At 36.7% G+C, this 14,453-nt stretch overlaps 1 protein-coding gene across 8 annotated transcripts in view; it reads right to left on the reverse strand.

Annotated features, from left to right (window-relative positions):
• Window positions 1-14,453, reverse strand: part of ANKRD26 (ankyrin repeat domain containing 26) — a 59,451-nt gene that overhangs the window by 22,220 nt on the left and 22,778 nt on the right. For 6 of the 8 annotated variants that reach the window (XR_010069539.1, XM_063323248.1, XM_063323247.1 and 3 more), the window contains 10 exons: window positions 12,638-12,723; window positions 10,017-11,006; window positions 8,948-9,180; window positions 7,977-8,117; window positions 6,994-7,027; window positions 6,625-6,763; window positions 4,936-5,149; window positions 3,601-3,784; window positions 2,988-3,134; window positions 849-1,802 (listed from right to left, as the gene is read on the reverse strand). Coding sequence is in view for 7 of the 8 variants with exons in the window: in XM_063323248.1 (XP_063179318.1) it covers window positions 849-1,802; window positions 2,988-3,134; window positions 3,601-3,784; window positions 4,936-5,149; window positions 6,625-6,763; window positions 6,994-7,027; window positions 7,977-8,117; window positions 8,948-9,180; window positions 10,017-11,006; window positions 12,638-12,723 (3,122 nt within the window). In the remaining variant the exon portion in view is untranslated. The remainder of the gene's footprint in view (window positions 1-848; window positions 1,803-2,987; window positions 3,135-3,600; window positions 3,785-4,935; window positions 5,150-6,624; window positions 6,764-6,993; window positions 7,028-7,976; window positions 8,118-8,947; window positions 9,181-10,016; window positions 11,007-12,637; window positions 12,724-14,453) is intronic. The other 2 variants (XM_063323250.1, XM_063323251.1) reach the window with 2 other exon arrangements.

The raw sequence follows: 14,453 nt of genomic DNA on the forward strand, positions 1-14,453 counted from the left end.
CTTTATTCTTTTCCACCCTTTTTCTTTACAAAAAATACCTATATGCAGAAATGGGAGCAACACTTGGTTCATGCGTGTTTGAGTGACATAAAATTATGCTAGTGCTCTGTATAGGAGCATTTTTCGTACTCAGGTACTGTGTGAATTTGAAAAAAGACAGTTTAACTGATGTCCTAATGAGTCTTCTTTCCAGTCAATAAGTCAGTCACAGCACCACAAAGAAAGAACACATTTAAATAGGGCTACACATCATAAAATAGAGAAGAGAAAGCTTAGGTCAGTGTCTGAAATGAACTTCTTGAGGAACAAGAAGGCCCCTCAGAAACCCCAAAACAAATACATAAATTAACACCTAGACACTACTAACACTAATAGCAACTTATGGAGAAGCGATTTTTTTTTCCTCTGTAGGAACTTAATATAAATCCATTCCCCATCACTTCATTTCTCAGCCCTCGCATATTGGATGATTCTTCCTTTTATACCACTCTTATTTGTATCATTAGTGTAATACATATATAGAAACAATCAAACGCAAACCCCCATTCTATAGGGCATAAAACAGACTAAGAAAGAGAGCTAAAAGATTTCTAGAGAAGAATCACCTTTCCTGATCAAAGCTTAGACTTGGACACCTTTTTTCCGTTCTCTCTGTTCTGTTACTGCTGAGCAGTAACATCCTTTTTCAGCTAAAACCTTCCACAATTCCAAGAGAAACATGACAAACCAGAACAAATCAGCGTTATTTGCTCCCATGCATATAACTTATACCTAGTTCATTTTAGAAACATAAAATAATTGCAAGAACTGACAAACTTTAAATTGTTCTTTCTAGGTGTGTACTTTACCTCTCTTTCTACTTTGTCAGTCTCATATTTAAAAACTTGTTCTCTTAAATCAGTACACTTGGCATTTAACTCCTTGTTCCTCTCTTCCACTAGGTAAACTTGCTTTTCAGTATCTGCTCTGAGTTTGTTGAAAATATCATTAAACCGGTCCTGCACATCATTCACTACTTTTTCTTTGATGATCCCCTTGTTCTGCATATCTTCCAGTTGCTGACGGAGTAAAAGGTTTTCACTCTGCAGCTGGGCCAATCGCTCCTGCATGGATTCCTGCTTTATTATAAATTTGCTTACTTGATCTTTCTCAAGTTGTCGAGCATGATCACATTCTTTTGCTTGACACTGGGCTTGACTTAGTTCTTTCTGTGTCATTTCTAAAAGCAATGTTTTTTCTCTGAGCGTTTGTTTCGACTGGTGAAGCTCATTTTCTAGACTGTTAGCTTTGCTTTCCGCTTTGCTCAGCTGCTGAGACAAGCTCTTGTTGGTTTCTCGCACATCAGAGAGGTCATGATGGAGCTTGTCTTGCAAGCGAAGCCATTCATCACGTTCTCTCTGAAATGTTCGTTCGATGTCACTTTTTGACGACTGATGACGTTCAAGTTCTTGAACAGTAGTGTTCAGGCGGGAACGAAATGATTCAATTTCTATTTCTAGTCTGTCTTTGCTTTCTTTTGTCTGCTCAAGTTTGGAAGTCAGCACTGCAGATTCCGTCTTTAGTAAGTTCAGCTGCCCATTGTACTGAAAAACTGTTTGTGTTAAGGCTTCCTCGTTCAGTTTAAGTTCCTTTTTGAGATCTTCATTTTTTTCTTTCAAGGTCTCATTTTCCTCTAAATATTTTCCTTCTTCCTCCTGGTGCCTAAGTCTTACTTGATCAAGTTCTACTTTTAGCATAGCAATCTCATCTTGCAGTAACTGATTTTTGTACAACAGATCCTTTTCTCTCTCAGTGTCGGATTCCTGAATGACAAAGAACATGAATAAATAACCAGATGGGAAACAAATCTACAGAAACACTTCAGCACTAAAATGCATTCCAACATTTCTAATACCGAAACATGACTTCAAAGATGAGAGTGAAATTTCAGGTAATACATAAGCTACTCTAGGAACCCATGCACGTGTACAACATATGCACACAACCCAAGTGTAACACACCCATAAGACCTAAATAAACATCCCAAATATACAGCGCCTTTTTTTTTTGGTTCTTAAACCAGCAACCAAATAATAAAATTATTTAAAATAACTCAAGTATAAAGCTTTTAAAATGACAGTGCTTTCTTGTATGTGCATGCCTTTAAGGTTAATTTTGCTGCATTACAAATATGGTAAAAACAAGGCTAAAAAGGGTATTTTCCTTCTCAAGTGTCATCTTAACACATCCTTTTGTACATACTGAAAGTTAACTATACAACTCAATCACCCCTGGAATGCAAGTATTGTATATTTGCTGTACGTTATACATATATATAACTTTTTTCCACAAAAATATATTCACCCTACATTTATTGGGCAGCACAGCCAAGAACAAATGATTCCTCCAAGCGCTGCTTATTCTTAGTAAACTCAGTAAAATATTTTCAAGATTTTTTTATACAGTGTTTACGATTGCTTTTTCTCTTCCAATTATTCTAACTCCTACAGAGAGTTTAATTCATTGCTAATATTCTTCATAAAATGTTAGTATGTGGAGGTGGAAAAGAAAGGCATACTTGAAATAAGTAAGTTTGATAAGGGAATAACTAATTAAAAAAACATGTACGGGAACACCAAGAGTCAGTGTTAAACAACTTCCTGGTCAACCTTAACATAGGTGCTAGGTGTTTCACTGCTATACATCTTAAAAAGTGAGGATAAAATGTCCATGAAATGAAAAACAGACAGCTTAAGAAAATGGTGTAAATAGTGTTTTCTATTAGCTTCCTACTTGCACGTGCAATTCAGGTACAGACAGGGGGGATGCTGCTTTCCAGAACTTTTAAAGACATAAGGGAAAACAGAAAAGGTATTTACTTAGTTAAGTTACACTGATGAACTGTAAATAATTAATCAAGAAGCAGAAAAAAGTTATATAAGATTTATTATGACTTTAGAACAAACATGGTGAAATTTAGTTAATTAGAAAAAAAAAAATCTGCTTACCTCTGAATTTTTTTCTATAGTTCTTCTTGTCTCTTCTTCTAGTTCCTTTTGTCTCCAAAGGTGGTTGTTCAAAATTCCTTCTTGCAGGGCTCTGGCACTTTTTTCCTGAGACAGTTGTCTCTGTGTTTCATCACGCTCTTCTTCAACCTACAGTAATACAATTAAACTACTTGCATCTTAAGAAAAATCAGAGCTAGAAATATCTTCCCATTCTCCGTATTCTTGCAAATATTTTTTCTTCCCCACAGTTATTATAATCCACCCATAAATGATAGTTTCATTTCAGAATAGTTTCAGTATTTCAGAAGAAATACAGAATGTTTTGTAGTAATTTAGAAAAAATAACTCAAAGTCAGGCCTTGCCTGAAATACAAATGAAACCTAAATTTTGAAAAAGGAGAAAAGGAATCATGAACTTGCAAAGAAGGGGGGGGGGGAAGAACAGACCACCTGTGAACCAACTGTTCTCAACTGTCCTCAAAATTTCACAATAGTTATGCAATGCCTCTTCCATGAATGAAGTATCTCCTTCTTTAGACATACTGGAATACAATGCCAATTAAAAAGAAGCAGAAAATAAGAAGACAAGTGTTTAACTTGTTATTTAATATACCTGTTTCAAGAGCTTTCTCAGTGCTATTAACTCCATTTCTAAATTCCTTGAGCGTAACTCAAGTTGCTGTTTCTCCTCCACCTCTTTACAATATTGATCATCTTTTCCTCTGAGTTTTTCTCTTGTTTTCTCATATAGTGTTTCTACTCTGAGCCTCTTTTCCTCTTCTTGTTTCAAAGTAAATCTGAGAATTAACAGAATATTTGAGAGACTAAAGCACTGATATAAAAAGTAGATATTTCTCATTATGAACTTGCAGACAAGTCAAACCATAAAAAAGTTAAATCTTTTCAGATTTAATGTTTTTACTGTTACTTTTTTTAAGAATTCTAACTTCCTTCCATTATCCATGGTATCAGTTGTACAAGATACAGAAATAAACTGCTGAGTGATTTATCATTTTTTCGTAGGTTAGTTTACTTAGGTAAATGCACAGTAGTATGCACATTTCTATAATTAAAAAAAAAATAAAAATCATCTTCATATTACTAACACTTCATTCAAAAGGATTTTGTTGTCTTATCAGATCAAAGCATCATAAACTTTTACTATGATTAATATACATTTTCATAATTGCTAAGCATTGCCTACATATTATGGATTCAGTGACTGCAATAGTGATGAAGCAGCACACCACTTATCTGTGACACACCCAACAATTTTTAAGCAAGCCTTCTATAAATCTAAAACAACCGCCAACCATAAGAAGAGCAAGCAGTTTCTATTTATTGAAGAATGAGGTCAGTGTTCCAAAATAGATTTAGAAATGCATCGGGTTTAAGCTTAATACAATTAAAAATAGTTTTAAACCTCAATGGATCTACATCTGGGAGAAACAACAACATCTAATTTTGAAGCTAATTTATAATGAAAGCTGTAGGGAATGTCAACTTCGTTACTAACTGAAACAATCAGCAATAAGCACCAACATGGTAAAAAACGCTCCATGCTGTGTCCACAGTACCCAAACAAGAAAGCAGTTTTATGTTTGAGAATTCTTTTGAATATTTTTTCTGATATACTTGCAATGGTCAAAAAAAAAAACCCAAACCAAATATTAACATAAGGAAAGAGCTGCCAATTGAAAATCTGCTTTAGAAATTCTGCAAAAAAAGTATCAGGAACCACTAATAAATTATTTGAAAGACTGACAGTAGCATTTGTATGTGAATTTCCCCCTGACATTATGTCCTTTATAGTATAACTTGCCCATGGGATTCAAAAAACCCAAACGCAAAAGATGGGTAACTTCTCATTCTATTGCTTGTACCATCACCATCTTCTGAACATGAACACTGACAAGATAAGGTGTTATCAGAATGCAAGGTTACATACTTAAGGCTTTCAATATCACTTTTCCATTCCACTTCTTGATGAGCCAATATGGATTTCAAATCTTGAGTCTCTTCTGCTATTAATTGTGACTCCGCCTTTTCACTTTCTAATTTCTTTACTTCTCTCCAGACAGCTGTATACCGATTTCTTTCACGTTCTATTATCTGCTCATATTCAAGTAGTATGTTTTGAATTTTCAACAAAACAGCAGAACCTATTTTGAGATAGAAAAGAAACAAAGCTGCACATATGGACAAATACTTTCCAGTGTATAAATTAGTTAATGCTTTCCTGTATTGGGTGTACGTGGCAAGGTTTTGGTAGCGGGAAGGCTGCAGGTAGTGGGAGGTCTGTGAGAAGACACCAGGGCTTGCCCCTTGATGGACACAGCCAGTTCCAATAGACGCACCACAGGGCACAGATGAGCCCCTCAGCCATGCTGGCGGCACCTCAGGGAAAAGGTATTTAGGAGAGGGCAAAAAAACCATACAGGCAGAGGAGAAGGGGCAAAGAATGTGAAAAACAGCCCAGTGAACACTCAGGCGGTGAAGAAGGAGGGGGAGGAGGTGCTCCAAGTGCCAGAGCAGAGATTCCCCTGCAGCCCATCTAGACACCATGGTGGAGCAGGTATTTCTCTGCAGCCCCTGGAGAGGACCATGCTGAAGCAGATATCCACAGTGATGTGCTGTGGAAGACCCCCATGCCAGAGCAGGTGGATATTTCCTGAAGGACCTGTGGCCCAAGGAGAATCCAGGCTGAAGCAGATTTTCCCTGAAGGACTGCAGGCCATGGAAGGACTCACACTGGAGCAGGGGAAAAATGTGAGGAAGAAGGAGCAGCAGAGGGAAACTGCCATGTCCTGACTGCAGACCCCAGCCTCCCTGTGCTGCTTGGGGAGGGGTGGGGAGTCGGGAATGAAGGAATGAAGTTGAACTTGAGAAAGGGGGAGTGGGGGGCAGTTCTTTTAATTTTATGTCTTTGTTTCTCACTATTCAAATCTATTTTAATTGGTAAGAAATTAAGTGAAGTTTCCCCAGCTGGAGTCTGTTTTGCCTATGACAGTAACTGGTAAGTAATAGCCCCGCCTTTGTATTGATCCTCGAGCTTTTTCATCCTATTTTGTCCTGTTGAGGAGGGCTGGTGAGAGAGCAGCTGGGTGGGACTTCGGCCTTTAGCCAAGGTTAACCATTGTCTAATGAAATCGTAAATTTGTAGAAATTAATAGACACAGTAAGTGATACTTATGTTTATATAATGCTATGTGTATATATGTAAGCATCTTATGACAGCTGATTTTATATATATATTTTTATATATATATTCAAGCAAAACCATTATTTCGCTGCATTATTTGTCATTAGCTATTGAGGGGATATAAAGAGGAAAAAGAAGCTCTTGCTAACTTTTGCTGACTGCATTAGACGGAGCTGAACTGTACTTTCCAAGAACCTGCTTCTCCAGCTCTGACAAGACAGAGAACCAAAGGTAAAGTGAGGCATGTTTGCTGACAATACAGGCAGACATCTAAGATTAGGTGAGATAATTTCACATCTTTTGAGGAGGATCTCTAATCATAAAGAAACATTAGATAGAACTATAAAACTAAAATACCTAGCAGTGCAAACAAAGAAATTATGTCTTAAAAGAGGAACTTATAACAGGTGAAGACAAACAGACTTGTAAACATACCCGTATGATCCACACTAAGCTGTTCTAACAGCAACATAGCCTCTTTATAGGTTGATGTGGGTAATTCAACATCCTCCGAAGTTGTGTCAGATGAGTGAGTTAAATCAAGGTCATCAGTTACATCCATTTGTATCCTGACCTATAAACGATACAGTATTTTCTATATACAACTATATAGTATTACAGATCATTACAAATCCATGAATGATTCATTCTTTCATTCACAGCCCATAGATTTGTCTGAAATATGATGAAGCTCCATACTAATGGCAATTTGTGCATCTGGTTGATCACTACATAAATGCTGTTCCCATCTAAGCGATTAAAAGCTGATACAAATTGTTTATCAAGAAACTAGTTTTACAGTACCTTGTTCTTTTCACTCCCTGTTTTTGCTGCAGGTCTGGAAAACAGAAATATATTTCAGTACTGGAATGCTTACATTGCATTATGATCAATATCTAAAGTTGCTCTGAAAACTTAGTTTCATAAGTGAATTAAACTCAAATTTAATATAAGAATCTTGGTAGGTGTAGTTGAAGACTGAAAAATTTATGTTCTATAGTATCTATTGCAAGGCTATTTTTTCTCCACAAGATATTAAGCAAATAGTTGAAATAACTGTTCTGTGCACATCACTCACAGTCTTAGAGCTACAGATATGTAGATATACAGATACACAGTTATGTGCATTCCCTGTTTAAATACTAAAGATTTAGCTCTTTTCAGTATCGAGAATCTTTCTCTTATAGGTCAAAGAACCATAATTTTGGATTCTCTAGTGTACTGGGTCTGGCTGGGATTGAATTAATTTTCTTCATAGCATCCCACACAGTGCTGCGTGTTACATTTCTGACCAAACCAGTGTTGATAACATAGCAATGTTTTAGCTGTTGTTGAATAGTGCTTGTACAGTGTCAACACCTTCTGTTTCTCACTTTGCCTCCCACACAAGCAAGTCTGGGTGGGCAAGAAGCCAGTAGGAGGCACAGCTGGAAAAAAAAGGCAGAAAAAACTGAGATGCCTGCAGTGAACGCGTAATTTTGCTCTAATTATAAGTCTCTCCTCTCCCTTTTAAAAACACCTAAATATATATATTTACGCATGTGCACACACTCAGGTAATTATTGAGAATTTGTGCACATCTGACCTTTTCATTAACTTTGCTAGTATGTTCAAAGCACTATAAGCAAAAAAGAAGTGTTTTTGAATACCAAGGCCATCAGATAGTGTTGTCACATGAAAGAACAAGAATCATTGTTCACATCAGGTTTACAAAACTTACCTTTAGCTTTCAGGTCAGTTTTTATCATTAAGCAAGTTTTATTTATAACATTGCTTATATTCAGTACCTTGCTTCATCTTGAGAGGTTTCACTGAAAGTGCTATCATCCAGCGCTTGAAAATGATTCCCACTGGAAGAGCTCATTTGCTTCTGCTTTGAAGTTTGTCTTTTATTTTTCTTTGCAACTTTGGCATTCAGGGCAAATTTACTACATTAAACAGAAAGAAAAAAAAAATCACCAGTTGAGTAGCTTTACAGAAAGTATTTCTGTGAAATAGACATATTTAAGATGATATCCAGAAAAAACTAAGATGAAAAATATCTATGATAAAACACAGACTTGACTCCAAAGATTGTGGAAGATACCCCAGTATTTAAAAATCCTTCCTGGAGGAACGAAGGGGAAATGCAGAATCTGAGCTAGATTCAGGTAAGCTGGAACACATCTAATATCCCCATTAGAGGAAGTATCTAGAGCAGAGATTCCTTTGAAGAACAGACAGGAAAAAAACCTCCTGCTTAGGGCTATATAAAAATATCTGTGCCTTCTTCAAACTTCTGAGATTGGTTTGGTAATATCATCTTTTCCCTTTTCCTGACAAAGAGCATCTAAACTTAATGAAAACACCAAGTGCATGGAGATCACTAAAAATCACCTCAAGAAGGGAGAAAGCAAAGTAAACTGCAAGTTCCTACTTTTCTTTTCTGGATGGCCATTTCCTACAAAAATAACTGTTTTTTCTAGTCTTGAACTCTTTGAAGACAAGTTTTGCCTTAGTACTGACAAGGAAATCCTCAGGAATTTGTTTCTTTTTTTTTTTTCTTTCTTTTTTTTTAAAAGCAGGTAATAAATTTTAACCTCTGTTATGATCTTATTTTTTTATAAAATTTTTTTTTCTTAAATATTTGAGAAGCAGTGCACTACTCAGTATGGCTTTCAGCATTGAGGAAACTACTTCAACTACTACAATATCAGAAAGCCTAAAAAATACTTAAGTATCTTACAAATAAGAATTAGAGATTATTTCCTTAGTTTACCCTTTCATCGGCATTTTAATCAATTTTGATCTCTCCTCAGATGAAAAATTCTTATTGTCTTTTTCTTCTATAGTGTTTTCATTCTCCAAACAGTCATTCTTCTTTAGAGTAAGCTTTTGTTTCATTTGCTGGTCAGTAACGTTGCCTGGCAGTGTATTTAATTTATCAAGATCTTCCTGTATTGCCACCTCCTGCGTCTTGAAACATCTTTGTTTGCTTTTTTCCTTCTCAACCTACAAAAAGAAAGTTAAGCTTCATATATTTATCAGTATTTCTAGAAGTCAGAAAACACAATATCGAAGATTGAATAATTCAGGGTTTACTTCTGAAATAATGTAAAATGAAAAAAACAATCAACATAGAGAAACATTTTCACAAAATTACACTACAAAGTGTATTAAGTCATCAAAAGTACTTTGAATTCATTCATGATTAAAGATCTAACAAAAACATAGCCCTTAGAAAGAAAACAATAGTGTATCTTAAAACGTGAATGGCAAAAAAGTGAAAGCATTACTGATGGACAAAGAGTTAGAAGGGCTGCACAATGTTAGTTGTAAAAACACAGAAAAAAAAATCATATGAAAGTTTCCGGGGTGGGGGGGAGAAGAGAAAATAAAAAAATAAAAGATCCCAAACCCACAAGCAGAAATTGTTTCACAGCAAACAGGAATTTTAGTGAAGGGCAATGATGACACACCATGCAGAAATCATGGCAAATGAATAGATCAGTCAAGACCCTGTTCAGAAGCTATTTTCATTCTTTGATTCAGAATCAGAAATGATGTAATTGTGTGCATTTCTTTTTATGGCAATGAAGTGATAACTACTTATACTGGAGCTGAGTGCCACCTATTGTTAAAGTAGAAGAACAATGCATTCTGTATTTTCCAAAAATGGGGAAAAGGACAACTCTCCACTGCTCTCTTTATTCATAAGTAATGTATTTCCTTTAAAATAAAAACCAATTTGGACAAAGCATCTTCACTTAATGATGAATAGCTAAAGTGAACAGGACCATTGATATGGAGAAAGACTAAAGAATAAGGAGTAGCAGGTGAACTTCTACCTCTTTTTGCAGCTGCACCTTCTCTTTCTCCAAAGCCAGGAATACTGTTTGCAGCATTCCTACCTTACTCTTAAATCTTTCCAAATCTTGTTCTAGTTCTTCATCAAGGTTTCTTTTCAGCATGCCACACGATTGCTGAGCATTTGCAAAAAGACATTCAATTTCTGTTTCTCCTATTTTATTACTGTCGATAAGGCAGTCCCTGGGAACATCACCATTAAATCCAGAGTCTTTTCCAGATTTCCTTTCTGTTACAAGAAGTGCATTTTCATTGCTTGTAGAAACGGGTCTTATCTTAGGAAAAATATTAGAAATGTCATCCAAAATTCTTGTTTTTAAGCTACTTCTCAGGGAGCATTCAGGACTTCTCTCTACTTTTCTACTAGCATTTTCATTCTCTTCCATTTCCATAGTAGGCATTTTCTTTTTCTCTCCTTTTGCTAGAGGCACCTTTGTATTATCTGTATCGTTTGTGCTATTTTCTTCATCTGTATTCCAGGTATCTTCCATGTTTGCATTTAAGTTATTTTTATCAGGAAGGACACCAAGACTCGGAATTACAATTTCCATTTTGGGTACTTTTCCACCTAGCACAGGTTTAATATCTCCAAATTCACCTTTACTTTCTAACTTATTACTTGATTCTGTCGCATGAGATGAAACACGACAACTCTTCAACTGTTCACTGAAGCCATCTTCTAACATTTCTCCCACAAGGGAATTAGTTTTCCCAGTTTCATTAATTTCACCAAACAGCTGCTTCAGCTCTGCTGTAATGTTTTTAAAATTTGTTTTCAATTCCCTTTTCTCATTTTCAACCCACATTCTTTCATATCTTTCTTCCCAAGGTTTTGGACATAACTGTTTGTCACCACTGTGCGATTCCTCATTTTCTGCTAGGGCTTCCTGATGTGAAATTTCTGCTTTGTCAGTCTGATTTTCATGTGCTGTTTTTTCTATCAAGGTGGTAGTTTCTAAAATATATTTATCCTTAAGTAAACAGGTACAGACAGAAAGATTACCAAGAAAAAGGAAGTTACAATTAATCTAGGCAATTTCTATTGCAAATTCATCCTATCATATAAAATAAATAATAGAGATAAGACATTTTGAAAGCAATTTTTATAATAAATATCAAGGGATACTAAATTGAAGGATCACCGAGCCATCATTTCCTTAAAAATAGAAGGACTTATTTAGAGACAACAGTTTTTCCTGGGTTAGATTTGTCTGGACGTTAGGGTCACTTTTAGCCTGCCTGCTTTCTGTAACTGGGGTTACAGTGACAAGGCAATTTATTTTTTCACGTTTTATTGCTTTAATACCCTTTTTCATTACAACTGCCTACGTTTTCTCACCCTCTTTCCTCCATCATTCTCTACTGTCTGGCATTTTACAGTCCCCTGACAGCTAAGCTAATACAATGTGAATGAACATGACAAGCTTTTTACTGTCTGCCACATGGAGAATTGGCTAAGTTAGGACTATTCACCCAAGATTCAGAAATATTAAATTCCACTTCAGGCTCCAAAGAAAAGCATTTATTAGGGAAACCTGTCCATTCCTTCCCTCATCTCAAAAATCAGGAACCTAAGCTTGTATGAAAACCGTACCATGCCTCAAACCCAACCGGTCTCTCACGTCCCTGACCCCCTGGTCTGTTCCTCAACAGTTCCGACTGCTCCTATCATGCGTCACACGCCTCCCAATATGCTCCCTCCCCACATGCCTCCCTAGCACGTGGTGCCTTCTAAATAGGGCCTGCAGCCTTGGTGTCCCAATGGGCTACGACCATCCAACTCCTTGCTCTCTTTTCTTGTTAGCCCTCTGCAAAAATTCCTACATTCAGACCAGGGAAGGAGCACGTCAGCCAGCCACCATCTGTCTCCACCTCTCCATTCCCAAGTGCATTGCCCAGCTACTACCACCTTCCAATAGGTTTAAATTCTGTGCTCTGCGTGTTAAAATTAAGCATGTCCCTTTTTCATGGTGCCCAAGTGTGGAGTGGAAATAATTTTCTCCACTGTCCCTTGAGGTGTTATAGAAGACTCCAGACCCCTCTGTTCAGCCCTGTCCTGTATGCCCAACACAAACAGGATGCCTGCCTTATTCTCCTCTGGAATGCCCTCTGAAAAAAAGCCCTTTTCAAACACTTACTAACATGGCCAAACAAGTGCATATTTTGCAGAGGCAGAGAAAGCATCAGAAAGGTCACCAAACGTCAAGGTTTTTTGTTTGATCTTTCTCTTACAAAGAGGAAGACCAGGCGTGTTTAATCAAAAAGCTCAGCATATTATAGACAAATCTTCCTCTTCACTTGAATGTGCATTTTGCATAGCGAAAAAAATGCATTTGACTGTAATGTTTCTCAGCTCCATACAAAAGGAAAAAACATCGGTCAAAATTAAGCAAGCCAGCTGGAAACAAATTAGTATAGCAGCAAGTATCCAGAATAGCGACAAGGATTTTACCCCACCATAAGAAGATTGTGTCCATCATTACTTCAGACTATAATACAACCTTCATCTAAAGGACTCTCCCTTCAGCCTTACTCACTGGTAAGTTTTCTCTACCTTAGTGTATAATTCAGATTCTAATTCAAAATATTTGGTTTTACATACCTGCATCCCAATATTTTCAATGGCATCCTTCATGTCTTCTTTTTCAGCTGATGATGACATATGAAAGGTAGATCCTGAGTACTCACCTACAGTGAAAACCACATATTTTTATAACCAGCATGACATAATACTACTTATTTATACCTAAAGTGCATCTTGAATCATCATATTTGTGAGAAAAATCTTAACACAAAATACCATATCCCCTCAAATTTGTAAGTTCCTAGAGAGAAAATTATCATAACACAGATTTAAGATGCATCTGCACGAATTCCTTTCTTCCAGAGCATTTTACTTTTTAATGTGTAAAACAGATTTGCTGAAAATCACTATAAATGGTCACAAGTAAACTATTCCTGTTTCCTAAAGGTGCACAATCTCTCTCTGTTTCTGACACAGTGTGCCATGCAGTAACTAGCTACATTCCTCCATCGATTTTAATTTCCCTACGTGTTGTGCACATCAAGGCACCACCAACAAAAATCACAGGCTTGAAATGTTTCAGTCCCCAGCTTTAATCCATGCATGAAACAAATCTGTCTCCAGAAATGGATCTGGATTAAGTATTTCAGTAAAACTGCTGCCCCAGGCGTTGCAGAAGAGACAGATGGGACGCTGGATGAGAGGCAGGCTTGTGAAGTGTTAAGAAACAACCCATGATCCAGACGTTTCATTTGTACTCTTTAAAACCGGATTCTACCTTTTCCTCTCTGTCACTTCATCAATGTTCATTCAGGTCACAAACCACAACGTGCATGCAGTGTCCTACCAGATAACTTCCTATGTGTGATCACTCCCACCATGTAACACAGACACCACAGTTTTGCTTAAAAGATAGACTAAGTATTTTGTGGATGCAGGAGAGCTGCGACACCTTTCCTGAAGAATACTGCACAACACAGACTGAAAAGGCTTTTCTGGTCAAGTGTATCTGCCTGAAAGCTGGATAAAAGCAGACCTGCAAGCGCACAGAGTTTGGTAATGACCTTCTAAAATTGTAATTCACATTCTCTGTTCAGAGTATGCAGGTGTCTTTAAAATTGGGTGCCATATTGCTATCATCAAAAGCAACCCGAACTCCTATTCAGTCTTGCCCATCATGGTCAACAGTAAAGTATTCAGTAGCAGCTATTTGAGTCTGAAGTCTCAGTCTTTAGATAAGATCTTAGGATCTTTGGAGCCCGTAAGATTTCTTTTCCATAGGGTATAATCAATCTTGAAATTTCTATACAATGGGGACAGAACAAGGAAAAAGGCAGGAAAGATGAAGGGCAACAAAGTTCTTCCATCTGCAAAATTCCAGTTCTCATGGTCTCAGTAACTCTAGTCAGTTATTATTTTTCCAGACGCTGGAAAAATAATTCAAAAACATAAAAAAAAATAGTAATTCTCCCATTAGCTGTTGCAAGTAAAATTTCTTCTCTTCTTGGAGCAGTAATTAATGAATTTACTTTCTGTCTTATTGGCTTCTGTCAACATTGTGAAAAGGGGATGACTCCTCATTGTCAAGACTTTTTCACTTTTAGCACAGGGATAAATTTTTAGTTAAAACACTAGTTTGAAGACTAAGGTTCAAAAATTCACAGAGTAAATTAAATTTCAGTATTTTTGCCGGTCATTTATTACTAGCATGCATTTTTATTAATGCATACCTGCAGTGGGGTTAGATGAATCTGGCTTCGTGCCTAACATAAATACACAGAAATCCCTGTGCATACAAAAGACCTTTTACTCTGCCTGTTCTCTAGCTAGCATCGCAAGATAACTTTTAGTGTTCTTTCCAGATAGGCTTTATCTCTCCTCTCTTCTGAGATAA

Source organism: Chroicocephalus ridibundus, chromosome 1, assembly GCF_963924245.1.
Source record: "Chroicocephalus ridibundus chromosome 1, bChrRid1.1, whole genome shotgun sequence".
Classification (NCBI taxonomy): Eukaryota; Metazoa; Chordata; class Aves; order Charadriiformes; family Laridae; genus Chroicocephalus; species Chroicocephalus ridibundus.